Here is a 19,204-nt window from a genome sequence, read left to right as displayed (position 1 = left end):
TCCATAAAAAACGTATTTGAAGATTTTATTATCCATTATTGTGATAACTATTCTACACAACGGGAAATCTCATCCACGGCACTGAAAGAGTTAAAGTCACGGGTGAGATTTGTGGAAAAATGGCCTATTTGGAATAACCCTCAAAGTGAACCCAAACTCTGTAAGGAAATCGTTAGAGCCTCGAGACTCCCCATTTGTTCCACGGGGGTTGCCTATTTCCCATGGGCATCGTGTTGGTGAACCCTGGCTTAGAAACATGTTGCCGGAATGTGGGATGAAACCGGAATACAAAGATTATTCCAACTCGGAACCCCTCCCAAAAAACAGCAGCCCAGTTTCACAAAACAGAAGACACTATGAGTCCATGTTGTTTGACTGGATTCTTTTAGTCAAGTTTTTGTTGTTTGTTTCTCAAGCAACAAATCAAAGATAGCACTCACACATTCTTCCCACTCACTTCCCATATACAAGACAATTTTGACTTTTCACTACTAAACATAATTGAAGTGTATTCGAAGAAGAAACAAGCAAATGACCATCAAGTGGGCAGGATTGTCGAGGGCAGTGTGAACGAATCCTGCTGCGTTTTTCATTGACGGGGGCAGTTATACTTGGGTGCTTACTTTGGGGGTTTTAGAGCAGGGGTGGGCAATTTTTTATCATCAAGGGTCATGTTTGCTTTTTAAAACGGATAAAACACTGGATGGTCAGCTTCGCAGACGATAAAGAATATTCAGCTAAAAATTGCTAAATTCAGCACCACCACCACTAATTGTTAGCTTTATGGTATTTCCCCATTGTGAGTTAGCAGTAAGCTAGCTATGTATTTGTTTTACATACGCACGTAATTCTCGCTATGATTGTTTGAGGATGTTTTTCCTTCTTCTTGTCTGTTCTTTGCCCACCCCAGATTTGGAGACATCGCAACCATTTCGCGTGTTTGCCTGTTGCGACCGTGCGGAACTACTTTGGTAGCTGCTAATATGGGAACGATTACAAATGGCAGATCCAAATCTGCTCCCAATGAAGTGCAGTTGGAGAACTTTGCGCAGACAAACACATGAAGGCAATTTGCAACAACGATGATTATGATGATGACGCATGGTGGTTGTGTTTCTCTCTGTGCATTTCTCAGCTAATCGAAATCGAGGTTAAAAACATCAAGTCTTCACAACAACGGCTTTATCTCAAGAGTGTCACAATAACTGTGAGGCGAGATAGAATCAGCGGGGGATTACATTTAAAAGAAAGCAATCCGTCGGGTGCAGCTTGAGAAGTCTCTTCCGTTTCGGTTTTGGCACTGAAGAGCCACGGCCGACCAGAAAGTCTCATGATAGATGCATTTCACAACAAACAAATATGATATATACAACCAATAAAAGATAATGTACAGAAAAACAGATGTGGTACAGGACAAGACCCGTGCGGAGGGTCAAAAAAGACAAATCTGGCAGGCACTTAAGTGCTGATGCAGATATTAAAAACTGAGTTGGAAATACGGTCCTAAAAGCTAGCATGTTAGCATTAGCGCGGCTGTCAAAATGGCACGCGAATAATACTTAAGTGACCTGAGAGGAAAAAGTTTTGAGTGAAAAGTTCGGCCAATTTTGAGGTGCCATATAGGTCAGAAATAACATTTACCTCTCACACAAACAAACAAACAAAAACTCTCATTGAAAAATACAGTTCAAACTCCGGTCCTAGAAAGCCGGTATCCTGCTTATTTTCCAGGTTTCTCTCCCTTAAACACCTGATTCCAATGATTGCTCATCAGCAAGCTCTGCGGGAGTTTGGAACGGAGTTGAAGGAGAGAAGGATCGAAAACATGCAGGATACCGACCCTCAAGGACTGGACTTTGACACCTGTGTTTACCTGTGTTCAAAAACAAACAAACAAACAAAAACTCATAACACCAAAATACTTCTCACATCACCAAGTTTAACTCTCAACACAAACCTAAAAACCTCGCATTCCAAAAAGAAAAAAGTGCGAACGTTTAAAAAATGAAATAAAAAAAAATCACATACATAAACTCACACATACCTAAAACTCTCCCTCAAAAAACTCTCATCCCTTCAATTTTCCAACACCAAAACACCTGTGTCAAACCCATTCATAAAAAAATCCACACACTCCCTAAAAAAACTGTCACTCAGAAAAAACTCATATTACACAAACCTATCACATCCACAACAGAAAAAAATAAATAAAAAATCTCATCCTCGATCAAAAAACAAAAAAAAAACCCACATTGCACACCAAAATACCTCTCATGTCACCAATTCCTCACAAAGCTAAAACCAAAAACCTTTTTGATGTCCATGAGAGGCATTAATGTGAGAAGTAAATGTTATTTTTGACCTACAATCAAATGTCCAGCTCTTTTTTGAACCATGTTATGCTACGGCATTTTCTTTTTTTTTTTTTGCTATTTATTTTCACATCCAGTTTTGGAAATACTTGTGGTGTATGGCTCCATATCTTGACAAAGAAAAAAAAAAGACTCAAAACATTTGAAGAGAAAAATAAATGCTTAAGTGTTTGGTTTCAAATTCACTCTACGCTTCTGACAAGATTGTTTGATGTGTTCGCTGCTGTTATTAGGGAATTAGAAAAAAAAAGCCAACAATCGCTCACACATATGAACATGTCTCTAATCTGAAATAGGCACTTTTTTTTTTAAGTTTCACACCTGTAAAGATTTTTTTTTCTATACACATCGTACTGTTGAAGATTTGAGTTCATTTTTGTGAGAGAACTTAAATTCCATTTTTTTTTCTTACGCTTCTTCACTCACGGAACGAAAGCACTTTTTTTGAGATCGTCATTCGGCTCACATTCCCCCCGTTGCTTTACGCCACTGACAAAAAAACAGTTCTATCTCCAGGGTTGCGTCTTATTTCTCCCCAAAAATGGAGCAAATGAGAGTTGAGCGCTACCAGGCTGCTCTTCCGACGATGATGTCCCTGGTATCAGCACTCTGCAAACAGACACAGAAAAGTCTTCGGTGAGAACAGTTAATAAATATACTAAATAAAATATAATAAATCTCCTTTTATCACGGGGTCCAGCTACTTTTTTCCGTTTTTCTATGTAGTCAGTCATGATGTGCTTCTTGTTTATATTGGATTTCATCCCAGTCGACCACTAGAGGGCAGCACTCTTAATTTAGTTTGAGATGGCAAAAATTTGGAAGAAGAGTGAAACAGGAAGTAGTTTTTGTTGAAAAATGATAACATCCCACCCTCATTTATATATATATATATATATATATATATATATATATATATATATATATATATATATATATATATATATATATATATATATATATATATATATATATATATATATATATATATATATATATATATATATATATATATATATGTATGTATGTATTTTTCTCCCTAGTTTAAGTGTTAAAAAAAACAACTTAATAACAGTTTTCTAACCCTCGAGTATTCCAATCTTGGTACTTGGGCAACAAAGTTTTTGTTTCTATTTTTCAGTAGTTTGGTTTGGATTTTGATAACCACTGGGCTAGAAACACAACACAGATAAGAAGAAATAAATAAATACCCACATATGTATATACAGTGCCGCTTGCATATCAGTTAAATTCTATTAAATAAATATTAGAATATCTGAGGCAAAAGAACACAGAGAACCGAAACTACTGTATGTTAAGACTGACGGTAAACATTTGGAGCAAACAGACAAGAGGGGAAAAAAGTATAAAGGAAAGCACATGACGCTTTTTCGATACAGTTGGCTTGCGTGTTGCTTCAAACCTATCTCGCAATATACTCTATATCAATAATGATGCCTTTAGTTGTACATCATAAAAATAAGCATCCGTGGTCTATTTCTGTAGGCATGAAAAGAAGGACTGAAATGGATTAACGTTCATTGATCTTGAGCAAAACTAGGGTTTTTTGAAATACTGTACTTCCTGTACATGGATAAGACCGGCAAGACAATCATTCAAGCAACTCACGGGCACTCCTACAAGACACACGATTGTCTCCCGGCGTGACATTGACCAACGTGGGCACGAGTTGAAATCCATATTTGCCCTCACTTGAGCAAAAAACTAGGGTTATTTGAAATACTGTACTTCCTGTACATGGACAAAACCGGCAAGATAATCATTCAAGCAACTCACGGGTACTCCTACAAGACACGCGATTGGCTGCCGGAGCGACATCGACCAATGTGGGCAGGAGTTGCAATCCATATCTGCCCTCATGGATCCGTGTTATGCCGTGGGCCAGTCTCACATGTCTTGTAGGAGTCCCCGTGGCATGTGCGTTTACACTCGAGCGCTTCTTTCCACAATATACCTTTTTTCTATTTTCACGGAAAAAAAAGCGAAGCCAATTGTTTTATTTCAAGAAAACAAGATTCCTAATACGCCAAAAAAGCGGAGCATGAAAAGTTGGAGTGGAAGCGGTAGTCTCCCTGGAATGACTCATACTAAAAGTAGCCGCGCTACCATGAGCCAAAACAACAAATGCACAGACGAGAAAGCATCCCGTTCCCTACAATTTCCCGGCACTGCTCGAATCCTCTAATTGCCGCTCCATATTGACGCCCCTCCCTCTCTCCCGGTTTGTCTTCCTCTTGATGCAGCGAGCTATATTTAGCCCCCCTCATCCCCCCTTGGCACAAACGCAGCCATGACGGCCTAAAACATGGCTCAGCTCCCAAATTTCAACACTCACCCCACTTCCCTAAACGACGGCGCGCTCTACTGCGCTCTGCAATGACACACGCGTGCATATGAGACATAGACACAAACACTATATTTAGTCTCATAATGATGACCCTTCTTCAATGGCAGACATGTTAAATTATACAGGGAAAGACTGCGCATTGGATTGGTCCGCTGCCCGAGGTTAATTCACTGACTCACACTCTCTAACCCCGCCGTCAAAGAAAAATAAAAACGATCACTTCCTTCATGTAGGGCACTTTTTTGGTCGGGAAGGGAGAGTACCAATTCCTGGTGATCGGTAAAGGTATCGGGTACAAGTTGGCGCAACATATCGGCGAATTGAGCGCATTTAACATGATCTGCTTTTGCGTCGATTCGAGCTGCAATGATTACGCAAATGATCGACAACTGATCGATTGTCAAAATCCATGATTATTTTTGACGGCTGATTTTATTTGTTTCGAGACCTATTTCAGGTTGAAATTGTACAAATCCTCAGAATTTCAGAAAATATTTGAAGTCTGTCATCCTACGAGTAAACTTATTATCTTTGATTTGGATCAAAATAAAACTTTTGCAAACATTTGCTTTTACTTAGAAAGGATTTTGACTAAGATTCTTGCTCTATTTTTCCTGATACTCCACCCGCTGACTATAAATAAGATTACTATCTATAAAAAAATTATAAGTATACCTAAACCTGTATCCCTTTTTAACATCAACAAAAGAAAAATACAAAAAAAAAATCAACTTTAAACAATTGTTATTTTTTTTTATAGCATTTATGTGGGTTACAACATAGTCTAAAACAGAAAAAAATTACCGAGTGCATCAAAGTGCCTGAAAAAAATAAAAAATAAACAAACAAACAAACAAAAAAGGAAATTCTTATTTTATTGCAATTACACTTCACATCCCTGGCATCACGCCGCGCAAACAAATGGAAATTAAATGTAAAATCAGAGTAATCAATCAATCAACAAAATGATTAACAAAATAATTGAGTGAATAATCAATGAATAATCATTAGTTGCAGATGCAACAAAAATCAAATGTACATATGCTACTTTGTAATTGATCATCGATTACACGGATAAAACACTTTGGATGAAATGGTATTAAAAAACTATTTTTTCTCACTTATATTTTATTCACCAATTACTTCTTTAATGTGGTCAATGATTTTGTCAAGTCAAACAAATTTCACAAAGGACTATAGAAATCATAATTACTGTAGTAATAATAATTACTTGAGGCTGAACTGTGACGACTGATCATCTTAATTTAATCAATGGCTCTGACGATTAGCCGATTTTTCAAATCAATAATTTGGTAATGAATTGTTGATTAATCAATTAATTTTGGTCTTTTCAAGATTGAATCCTGGGATCTAAAAAAGTGGTTTTAAAGATCCTTGTTTTTAAGACAACTGTGCCTTGTATTTTGATGAAGCCTTGTTTGGGAAAGACCGCTTGAGAATTTTACAATTGCACATGTTGACATAAGGAGGTTACAGACAGCATTATCAGCCTCAAGAGTGTGACTGTTGCCAGAAGCGACTCCCTGGCTTCTTTCTGTATGTTGCAATTAAAAGAGTCTGGGGCTGTAAGTTTACAGTATGTCTCAATCGCCTTGAAAATTGCAAGTCTCCCTTATTTTTTTTGGCTGTAAATCTAGCGGCTCAGCCTGTCTTTGTTTCACGCATGGGTTTGTATGGTTGCAGCTCTGTGTGTGTTAAAGTAGCAGTTGTTTAAAGGTTTCTGATGATAGTGATATCTTTGCTAATTTCTGTTAGCCTGTCCGTGGCATTTACATGACACGTGAGCTTTACGTTAATGTTAATGTAGTTAATTGGTTGTTAATTCTTTTTTTCTTGTACGGGAAACTGAGATGGCTTTTAAACAATTACAATGTACATACAAGCAAATCTGGGTTTAGAGTTGCACACCTTCAGGGTAATTCCGCGCTATGCTACAACATGCGAGGCTTCATTAACTGATTGTATTTACTGTTTATTGTAAACCTGACAGAAAACACTGCAAAATTAAAAACGGTATATTTGAAAAAGGAAAAACAATCATCATCAACAAACCATTTTGTTTGCAAACTGCAAAATGCCAAGACCAGCTAATGTGAATTAGCATAGATGGTGATATTTGCTTTAAGAAATATAAAAAATAAGATAATTAGACACTGACTTTTCAATACAAAAAGTTCACCCTAACCGTATAATTTAACTTAATGAAAGTCAGCTGCCCTAATGCTAACATATAAATGCCCAAGATAAGCTATACGCCAAATTAGCATAGAAGTTGATATTCGCTTTAAGGCTGACATAACAAGAGATGTTGTATTTTTGAAGTGATTTTTTTAAAGAAAAAAAACCCCACTCATTTTTGTAGTTTAGTTGTCTTTCTAATCACTAGATAATAATAATACAACATATTCAACACTCATGTAACAATTTCAGATCATGAAAGTCAGCTAGCTTAATGCTAACATATAATGCCAATCGTCCAAGTAAGACTACAAGAAATAAATGTTGATAGTTATTGTAAGCCTGACATAAAACAAGATAATCAAACACTGTAAATACCTGATAATCAAACATAAAAATATGTAGTTTCTTAATAATGGTATATTCTTTTAATGCTAACACACAACACTAACATTCAAGACGGGCTAACATAAATTAGCACATATGCTAATTTACATCTATAGATGATAATATTTGCTGTACGTTAACAACAAAAGAGAATTTAAAGTATTTTTGAGCACCACTAGCATATTTAATACTATAATTACGTAGTTTTGTATAACCAAAGAGATGGCTTAATGCTAACATTTTAATGTTAAACAAGACAGATGGGCTAATAGAAATTAGCATTGATGGAATGGTAATTATGAAACTATAAATCACTGCTGTTTATACATGGAGAGCAACACCGACACGAATACCACGTTAGCCACACCCACACGTATATTTTCTATTACTGGAGTTTAGTAGGGGATACGCGGTGCTCCTGACAAATGCATACATTACGGGGGTGGTTGAATTTGGCACATGTGCTCTTCAAAGTTATTTTCCAAACATTAAAGTGCGCGCAGCTGGTGGGGCTGGAGCAAAGGGCTTGGAAAAACGAGTCCACGGCGCACTTTCACCCTGGCGCTGTCAATCACTTTTCAAGCAATGCCAAGAGTTACGTAACCAAACTATATGTACTGTACTAGCAGGTCTGGGTGTGTGTAGAGCACAAGACCAAATTGGTCACATGCACGGCAAAAACAAATATAGGCGTGGATACACTGTGACAAATTGTTTAAATTCTGCAGTTTAAAAGACTAAGAATTGAAAGTGCTCTCGTCGTTGTGTATTTGACTGAGTGGGCAATTCAGGAGCTGGAATGTGTGGGGACAGGAAGTCACTTTAACAGTGCTGAATGGGGGGAACAAGGGAGGGAAAAAGCATTTTCAGAGGTCGCGGGGGTTAGGGAATGTCATGCTATCCTATAGAACAGTGGTTCTCAGTGATGTAGCCCCTGTGAAATATATTTTCAGTCAAGTACCCCTTAACCAGTGCAAAGCTTTTTAGGGTTAAAAAACGGATTTATTAAACTTTATTTCGAACTTAATTCGTATTGGTCCACAAAAAATAATCAACCTAAAGTGTCATCGAAGAAATCTGTTATCAAAAAGAAATAATTAATTATTAAGTGTTTTTCCATAAAAATAATCGAGATAAAGTGTCGGACCTGTTCTCAAAAATAAATATAGATCAATAAATATTTGTCCACGGAAAAATATTAAACATAAAGCGTGCTTTTTTTTGGGTTACAGAAGAAATCTGTTCACAAAAATAAATCATTAACTATTAACGATTATTTACTGTATACATATTTGTTCACATAAAATAATCAACATAAACCGTCAGAAAAACAAATAACATAGCAATAACATAGCTTGTGTTAGCTAAGTGCTAACATATAATGGGAAATGTCATTGGAGCAAAGGCTAACATACGATAAGAAACACCATTAGCGCAAAGGCTAAGATAGCTTGTGTTGGATGAATGCTAACATACGATGGAAAAGACAATGCAAATTTGACCGACTGGCATTGGCAATTTGGCATCTATGCGGCAACATAATATGGCAGTACATCGATAATTTTACAAATCAACACTTTCAATACACTGATTTCAGTCTTTCAACATTTAGGATTTGTGTAATCTTTTGTTTGATTTGTGTAGACGGATTTAGTTGAATTTAAATGAAGTAAAATTCAGTTTATAAAGTTCGCGTACTAAAAACTCACTCGCGTTCTCATTGTTTAGTTGTTTTTCTAATCACTTAATAATAATAAAAACAACAATGATTGATTAATAAAGAAGTAATCAGGAAAAAATATTTTGCAATAGACTTTAATTAGTTTTGGTGTCGGAAACTGCTTGCTAATTCTCAAGTTGCAATGTTAATCGCGAATGGCCCAACGCCAGCGATATGTTCTTTATCCTCTGCCAAGAACGCCTAATCTAACTACCGTACTGAGAAACCAAGTGAAGAGTTGAGTCCAATTTATTTGCGGTATATCTGGAATGAGCAGCGCATTCTTTAAAATTCAATTTCATGAATGCAATTAACCATATGTTTCAATAAAGTACAGTACAGACATTTTGTTAGTGCAGAAGCCACTCCAAAATGACCCCGCCAAACCGCCTGTAACCAACACCATGACCTTCCCGTGATACAGCACACCGATTCAAAATATGTCACGCTGCAAAAACACGACACCGCCCCACAATTCCTTCACCAAATCTCCACATCAGGAGAAGAACCTGAATATCGGCACGCGTTAGCCGCCTGCACACTCGGGCAGAATTGCCCAATTTGCAAGTAAATAATGTTGTGCAACATGTGATGAAATGTGACATGGGACATCCTGTCCTTGGACGCCACACACATGGAGCGCCGGCCAACACGACTAAAGGCTTTTGGGTATCTCATTTAATCTCTCTCCCTCTCGCTGTCTGCTGCACACACTCTCACACACACACACACACACACACACACATAAACACATACACACACACAAGCCTGTGTACTCACACATCCTCTTACATATGAAATCAAGCTCTCACAGTCATACACATACAAGCACTCTCACACATACTTCACTCCCACAGAGTCACACATTCTCACACAGTCAAACACTTGTGTCTCTCGCACACAGTTTATCTACTCACACATTCTCTTGAGCAGTCACACACTCATTTGACATACTCTCACAGGTATTATCTCCGTTTGGCTCTCACACACAACAAAACCTCCCTCATTAACACACACACACAATCACTCACACACACCGCCTAAACTTGCACATTCTCTACTCACTCTCACACAGGCAGTCACACTATCCCTTTCCAGCCTTCAAATTCCCACACACATGTACTCACACTCTCACATACTGTAGTTATTTTGGTCAAAGACCCTTCTCTCACACACATGCATTTGAGTATGCACACTTTCTCAAAACCACAGAAACACACACTCATCTCTCACCTTAGAGCCTCTCTCTCACTCATTATAGCACTTGTGTACTGACACTGGATTTCTCTCACACACACTGTCGTGGTCTCACTCTCACAGGCGATGCAGCATTCTCACAGGTGCAAATTAAAATTTGCACTCTCAAACATACACAGTCAGCATTATCATTAAGTCACACTCTCATGAATTTTATATCTGAGACTGACAGACTCTCACATAGGCACTCACAGGTACACACACACTTTCTCTAACACACTAATATCCGTGCATTCACGTTCTCAAATATACACACACACAGTCATGCTCACACGCATGCTAAAACACAGGTGTGCACTTAAACTGTGATCTCAGGTATTTCTGTCTCGAATCACTCTCACATAGTGTCATACACTCTCATGCACATACAGTACATTCTGACATAAATGTATTTGCATTCTCACAGGACAACACCCTTTATCACACTCTCGCACACATCTGTGTATTTACACTTGCAATCTTTCACAGCCACACACTCCCTCTCTCACAACGCAAGCACACACACACACACACACACTGCAACATTTTCAGAGGTGCACAGTAACAGCTGTACTCTCACACACAGCCCTATTTCTCAGAGAACTCATAGAGTGTCACAGACTTTCACACAGTCAAAATTTGACCCACTCTCACACACTAATACTCTCATGCTCTCACACACACCAAAACACAACATAGGTTTTTCACACATGAACTGAAACACACTCCCACTGTCACACAAATTACAGTCACACACATGCACACTGGATCACACACACACATTCATGCAAATGTGCACACAAACACACACACAAATGTGCTGGCAGTGTGAGGCATAAGTGATAACACAAACAGGTGGGGTCTTCTATTCAGAGAAAAGCCTCTCCCAGAATCTCACAGTCGTATGAAATTCAAACTTCTTCTATCCGTCGTTAACAAACAACCTTTTTTTTTTTAGTATTTTGTTATAAAACTGACTGACTTTCATCTTTTGTATATAATAAATGGGTCCCTGAGGTATATTATACTTCTGGTATACTTCTGGGAAATGAGCGTGTGTGTGTATGAAAAGTGATCGTGGCGGGCTTTGGTCATATAGCTGTACATGACTAGACATGAAACAGACACGCAAACAACACATGAAAGCCCCCCTCTAATTTATCACATATGCAACATTTGGTGGGCGACGTCAGCAAAATGACGCATGCATGAGCCTCTGCCGCCGCCGCCGCACTTAGGCTACGTACGTTTGCGCGCTCTGGACAAGATGTGATTATTCCTATGCGCAATCTGCCAGACCCCCCCCCCCCCCCCCCCCCCCCCCCCCCCTCCTCCTCCCAGACCCTCCCCTCCAACAAAGAACAAAATGTCACCACCTGGCACACATGCAGCATGTCCCTTTCAGCCGAAAGTCTTCTGAATACAAACCATGTTATTAATGGAAAAGACAGGCAAATTGAGCAGCTCTTTTTCGCAAGGCCCACTTCCTGCTTCTTGACTGCGCATTGCTAATAAGTAAACATTCACATGCATGCCTCCCTCCAATTTGGACAAAATTAGAGGCTGCGGTTAGTACTACGCCTTAATAGTTACAATGACGTAATCAAATGGTTGCATTAAGCTCCTGGGCGGTATTAGAAAGCAGTGGTTCTCAAACTGGGGAACGTGAAGACACTTTAGAGGGTGCAGAAGATCCTAACAGAGTTTCTGAAGGTATTAGCAAGTCTAACTTAATACCATGACATGAACTATACATTTTTCTTTTCAAAGTAAGTGTAAAATAATTGGAACATGAAAAAAGTTATTGTTAATTTGTTCTACAGTGACTCCTTTGCAAAATGTTGTATGTCTTCATTTTCAAGTTTTATATGACTGAGAATTGTTAGTAATGACACATTTTACGCCAGACCAGCCAGAATAAATGAATAAAAATGATAAATCACAATCCATCTCCAAGAGTTGCTGAATAAAATACGCCTATAAGGATATCACTACAAATTGCGTTCTAAATTTTAAACAATCAGACACAGATTGCACAGCCTTCTTTTACATCGTTTAAATCTTTTTTAAAAGATTAATGATTTGTGCTGTTTAGAAAGCACTTGGATAAAAAACATATTTTACACTGGCATATTATTGAAAAAAGGTTGAGAAACACTACTAGAGAGCACTGTCAAAAATTGACTGCAGCAGTCCGTAGGCCATAACTTGGGGCATACAACTTTGCAATAGTGGCAAAATTTTGGAGGAAAAAAAAAATTGAAAGTATCTTGGAAAGTACCTGACTGCCAACGAGCTTTTATGAAGTGAGACGTTTGATTTAGACAAAAGTAGTACTTTCCTGCCACCTTGTAGCCGTGCACTGCCAAGGGATCATGTGAAGTGAGTTGAGGAGCTTCATTTAGACAAAAGTAGTTCACTATCAGTCAAACGCTCATATTCACATTTACACATATACACACACACAAAATCAAGCATTCTCACTCAGTCACACAAGTTCTCGCTCTCTCTCGCAAAAACACACACACACACACAAACACAAAGTGCCCCTGGTAAAGTGGTCAATCGAATAAAACGAAGGCTGCAAGAACAGGAAGCAGTTAGACGTATTTGGCCGTCCGTGACGTGGAGGTGAGCTGGCGCACCGAAAGGTTAACGACCGCTCCCTGGACATTAACGGCAGCGGTGAGCAAACATGTCCGCTGCCCTTGTTTCGTTTCCATCTGCACTCACGACTTACATAAGGTTTGACTCTCTCTTCTCTCTTGTCCTTGGAGGAAAAGGAGGAGAGTTTCAGTATTTTATCAAAAAAGGAACTATATTAAAAATAAACGATCACAATTTCACGTGTGTATCTAAGACTGTTTTGGTGAAAAAGTCAGCATTCATTCCATAATACATACATAAGCAATTCTCTCTTGCTTTTATGTTGGCCAAACGGATTTCAGCTTCGACGTGTTGCCACGCAAATGTATATCTTTGCCCAACGTTTATTTTGACACAAAGGCTTTTATTTCAAACTTGTTCCTGAAAAAACATGTCACGACAGCAGCTGACTTTTTACCACACAACTTGTTGCTGCGGAAGATTCACGAGTAGCGATTTGATACAAAACCACAGCTTTGTCCTGAAATTACATTCAATTGCAGTTTTGCGTGCTAAAAAATAACTTATTCACGTGTGCTATTGTACAGTACCTGTTGACAATGTTTAGCGCAGCCTCTAGCATAAATTAGCCGCTAGCTAGCAGCACTTGCGTGCATTCTTTGATGCTGACAGCTGGAAAGTTACCATTCCTACTGATCACTTTTGAACAAACCGAGTTCAATCAAATGCGTGTTCTGTGGTTCTGATGCCATTTGGTTTCCACCTGTTTTTCACTGAGCAAAATAATGATAATAATAATAATGAATAAATATTCCCATTCTCAATATCTGCAGGACAAATAAAGGATGGCCCGATTACTTAATTTTGGTTTCTCAGTTGAAGAAACGGATGGTAAAATATTGGCAGATTTGACAAAGACAGTTTGTAAACACTGCAAAAAAAAAAAAAAAAAATCAGAACAAAGCAGAACAAAACAGGTCATACAGCGCAGCTGAGTGTCTTGCTCAAAGGCACTTTAACATGCGTGTGGTGGTCAGGGGTTGAACTGACAGCCTCTCAGCTGGAAAACATAAATTTTCTAGCAGTCTGCTCGGTTAAAAAAAAATATCTGAAAACTAAAACACTTATGGTAGGCATTATTGTGTATGACACATTTTGCAAAAATCTAATCTCGCCTTGTGGGCTCAAATCTCGTGAGGCATCGGGATTTACATCCAGTCCCTAATAATGACTATAATAACAATTCATGATCTATTTTTTATTGATTATTTATCTAGTTTGACCCCCAAATCACCCCCGACCTCATCCGAGCCGGTTGATTCCACCTGAGCGGCCCGCTCGGCTCGACTCGACTCAACTCGACAACCGGTCGCCACTCACACGCAGACTCGTAAACAAACACTATTAAAGCCAGACGTGTTCCTTGCTTGAGAGCTGGCTTGTTAGCGACTTTAATCAGCTTAGCGCTCACCGGGGATAAGCTCTTTACGGACAAACACGGTTAGCGGGGCGGTTCGCCGATGCCCAGAAGACACGCGCACGCGCAAACAGATCAGCCCAAAGACACTTCAGGCACGGCGAAGACATGTAACGAGACACGCTTAAGGAGGAAAAGTGTGGAGATGGAGGCTGGGCTGGGAAAATACGAAACGGTGTGTGAGAAGAGGGAGAAGGTTCCCGGGATCGCCCTCCCCCTCCTGCTTCCATGCACTCAGTCACCTCCGACGGGTTGGTGGGTGGCTGCACCCGGGGATTTTGCAGGGGCCGGCAAGCATCCAATACCGGCGCGCACAATCGACACTCTGTGGCCAAGATCGTGCTCGGACGCGGGGCTGGCACGGCGCCACACGCGCACACAAATCTCACAGTCACACACTCTCACATGTGCGCGCTAAGATGTGCGCAAACACACACGCACTTCTACTCTCCTCATTCAGCAACTGAAGACGCAGCATCAGGAGCAAATAAAGGTTCAGTCAGGGGCGGAGCTATATGGTGGCCAGTGATGGTCACGGCCACCCACGCGTAGGAGGAAATTTGGATCCAAATGATTTTCTATCACTGATACCGGCCACAAGTTATTCATAACTGAAATTAATAACTATTTAACCCTTGTGAGGTATTTTGTCCTACGCCTTTATGTACTAAAATTGCAAAAATGTGAAATGTAAATTTAAATATTTATGACATTGAAAAAGGAATATTTATTATGTCATAATTAAGAGTATTATGACTTTTGAAGACTCTTGCTTTATGGGAGTCCAAGCTAAGACAATCATAGAAGTCATTGAAAGGCTTGCAAATGTTATAAGTTGGCTGTTGGCGCCACCCGGTGGTCTTGGGGCATCAACACAAAAATTCCTATTGCACCTCGTTAGCGAGTTGCAAAAAGCAAATGCAAAAAGTGGGGGAAATGCATGATAAAACATCGGGTTTTCAATATGTCAAAAATTGACAATCGTTCCCATTTTGAATGGCAGTAAATGAGCCCGACATGGGCTCATTTGACACCTAGAGGGTGTACCTCTCGACTTCCCGTTTGCAAGCATTTAGAAAGGATGGCATATTGAAAGTGGTCATGTTTTGACAAGCCATGCAATATTTTAGCCTTCCAGTGTGTTTTTTAAATGCTTTTCCTTTGAATATCACACATCAAAAACATCAAAAAGCCCGAGTCGAGTCAAATTTCCTCCAGATGTTAAATAAGCCTGGTTACGAGTAGACAAGGCTTCAAACTTGTCAGAAATGCGTAAAAATTCATTATTTTGTTTAAACCAGTGATTTATGTACACTTCTCAAGAACAGCAAAAATATTTCTGGGGCATTATGACCCAGCAATGTGAAGATTTATCAAAAAGTGTCAAAAACTCTTTTCTTTTTTTTTTTTTTAAATAAATTGTAAACCCACTCACAGAAAAAAAATGCAATACTTAATTTACACCCGTGTTTTATATGTGTTTCTTTGGAAACGTAACATAAAATTCGAGGTCAATTTGACCTGGGGCGATGTAATAATCCAAAAATTTCAGAAACTTCTGGGTATGTAATCCTGATGTGATTCTCTTTTCCCCTCAGAGACAGAAAAATCTTAAACGCGCATACAAATGCTCTTTTCAAATGGATATGTTCATTCTACATTTGGCCAAACAGAAGTCTTGCACTGAAAAACTATATTCAACATTTACTTGTTTGACCCGCAACAAAACAGAAGTGTTAGCCACTGCAAAGAAACATTTCTGGCTACACCCCTTGGATGAGTATCTTGCCCAAGGGCAGTACAGCATCCTCACAAGGGCCAAGAATCAAATCCAAAACCTCTGGCTTATTATCATCCTGACGCCTGCCTACCTTTTCTTTCTGAGTCAGCGTTTTTTTCCCCTTTCTCTCGCCCCAGAAATCCTGCCTGCTTTGCAATCCTTTGGTTGTGGAAAAAGCCATAAAAAGCACCTTAAGTGTTTGAGTATCACTGATGCATCGTGAAAAACAACAAACCCTTTTTGACACAATAGATACAAATTGCTGGAAAATAAACATTGCGTGTGGAGGCTTACAAAAGGTGGGGCAAGATTATTTAACGTTAGTCCAATATTAATAATAATTCAAATGATAAACACACAACTGAAAACTAAAATCAACAGTTGCATTTAGGGTAACTAAACATGACTGAAAATGTCCACCCCATTTCCTTCTTTTGATGCAACAATAGACATGTAGAGGGATTTCCGCGCATTTTAAAAAGGTGTGTGTCTGTCTAAACACACACAATAAAAACTGAAAAAAAAGAAAGAAAAAAAAAACATTCCACCGCCAACGAGTTCAGGCTGGTTCAGAGCCACTATTTGTACAGTGGCTTTTCCTATTAAACGTAACCGCAGAAGTTGTAGCGTGTGTGTGGCAGCTTGTTCATTCATTACAAAATGTTTTTGTGTGTGTTCAACTCAGATTACCCGCACCAAGCCTTCGAGTTCCTTAATTGGACGGAGGTGTTAGGCTGTAATGGGATGCTGTTGCCGCGGCGGCGCAGATGACCCCCTCCAAAAAAGAAAACTTTTTATTGCACGTGTCATGTGTATTAGTCCACAGCCTTCAATACTCCTCCAAAACCCAAACAGAGGCGAGCTTGTCCATTTCCCACCCAAACAAAGCGAGTCCGAAGTAGATCTCCTTGAGTTTATCAAAAGAAAACTTATCTGACCTTCTACTCAGACAGTTTTATCTTAAGGGGGCATATTATGGGAAATTACCTTTTTAATGGTTTGGATACAAATGCTGTTTCTGAAGTGGCTGTCATCAATCACGTGAGAAAAAAAGTGAACCATTTACCGCAATATTGTCATTTGTACGGATGTGTGTGTGGCCACTTGCTTTATAAAGCGAGAATATGGTTAGCAAGTAATGACTGAGCAAGAGTTATACATTTGTAGTTTGGACACGAAGAGATCAACGGTCTCTAATTTTTGTTTTTATTGAAAATACTATTAAAAAATTGTGGTGGATTTAGGCCAGGGCTTGACCTTTAACCTTTAGCATTCGAAGAGCCATTTTGACCCGGTTTCCACTGATAAGACAACAGTGGGAGATGCAAACAAATGTGTTAGCAGCCAGAGGAGTTGCTTACAGTTTTTGGTGACCAAGATCGTATCACATTATTTTCATTAAAAGAAGCAAGCAGACCGAACCAACGTCTGAATAAATCCATGTTCACAAACAAGCATTAAGATGAGGTTTTTTTCTGTACTGAATTCTTCAAGCACTCCAGTTTACATTGTTTACTTACCGGTGTAATCCTAACCCTAACCTAATTTGAAATACTTGCTTTTAGGCCGCACTATAGTTCCGTTTCCTGTTTTTGTGTTGTCGCACCAAAAACGTCCTATAGATGTCGCCCTATCACCCAATCACTCACACGTCATTGACTGCAATCCAAATGTGTTGCTTGTTATGTCATCCACGTAGTTGATCTGAACCGAGCATTATTTATTTTTCCAAACCACGAAGAGCCGCAACATGAGGGTGAAAGAGCCACATGCGGCTCCGGAGCCGCAGGTTGCTGACCCCTGAATTGGTCGGTTGGAATTTTAATGAACTTTGTTGATATGTAAGGATTAGCTCTAATTTCAACATTGAAAACTAGATGTTAAAGGGACACCAGGCGTTGTTAGCCATTTTCAGCAGTGGGTTTTGTCAATAATAAGTTTGATAAATACATTATCTTTAAAATACATCATTTGTAAAACGCATTTTCCTCTTACTATTGACTGAAAATGATATTAAATTGTGCTCAAGGTTCAGATAACGACCAATCACGGCTCATTTGCTTTCTGGGTTTGGTCATGCCATGTTCACACGATGAGGTGTGATTGGTGTCATTTTTAGTCAACAGCAAGTGTAAAACTTGTTTTGAAAGGTATTAAATTTATGTTGAAAATACTTCATTATCCAACTAATAAGTTTAGTATCCCTTTAAGTGTCAAGTCCAACCGATTAATGGGTTGATATTAGCTCTTTTACATCATTAAGAAATCATAACACAAGACAAATGCAATGACATTCAAACCTCAGAAAAAATGGGTAATATGTTAGTTATATGTGCTCTAATTCTGTTTGGTTGAAAAATTATTAGACAATTGCGATCTGGTTTAAACCACTGCATACTGCCTTTAATGAAGGAAGAATTATGAGATTAAAAAAAACAAACAAAGCCCTAGCTCCTATTTGTTATGTAAGAAAGCCATTAGAATAAATCTGCAACAATGATGCTAATATGCAACAATAAAATAATTGGCCCCGCCTTACTACTGTTTACATAGATCTAATTACATCATGCAAAGTAATCAATTAGGAGCTAACTACGCAATGCTATATCGGCCGCTAAATCTTCAAAGCCAAGCAGGTTTAAAGACACGTGTGTAAAGCCCTCGGAGGGGCGTGGGCGCGGGTAGGGGGATCATGTACTGTCCACGTGGTTACAGTTTACGTAACGCACTGTTAGCATGACCTGGATTCCATAGCCTGGGGGACACACCTGCCATCATAAACTATCTATACTGTTAGTGTGTGTGTGTGTTTTAAAGGAAAATATATGCTTGCATGAACCCAGCCGCCAAATGATGTAAGTTTCATTCATTCGTTGCTTGTAAGTCAAGGGCCCACCGCACTGTGCAAATTCGAGCGTCTCCATTGTACTTTAAAAGGAAAAAGTGGAATAAATTTTACTTCACAGGCAAAGTGTCTAGACAAGTAGGAGACAGGGAACACACATGCGGTCGATAGTGATCCAATTGGCCAGTTATGCATGTGTTTTGTCCAATTAGC

General features: G+C 39.0%; 1 protein-coding gene across 1 annotated transcript in view; it reads right to left on the bottom strand.

Annotated features, from left to right (window-relative positions):
• Nucleotides 1–367: 367 nt before the first annotated feature.
• The window catches only part of LOC148428968 (insulin receptor substrate 1-B), a 45,715-nt gene continuing 26,878 nt past the window's right edge, over nt 368–19,204 (bottom strand). Inside the window, exon 4 of the mRNA XM_088422857.1 lies at nt 368–2,981. Within this exon, the coding sequence (XP_088278983.1) occupies nt 2,974–2,981 (8 nt within the window). The 3' untranslated portion in view covers nt 368–2,973. The remainder of the gene's footprint in view (nt 2,982–19,204) is intronic.

The sequence above is a fragment of the Hippichthys cyanospilos genome, chromosome 1, assembly GCF_059441005.1.
Source record: "Hippichthys cyanospilos isolate Australia breed blue-spotted pipefish chromosome 1, RoL_Hcya_1.0, whole genome shotgun sequence".
NCBI classification, from domain to species: Eukaryota; Metazoa; Chordata; class Actinopteri; order Syngnathiformes; family Syngnathidae; genus Hippichthys; species Hippichthys cyanospilos.
This window is presented reverse-complemented; position numbering and strand designations above follow the sequence as displayed.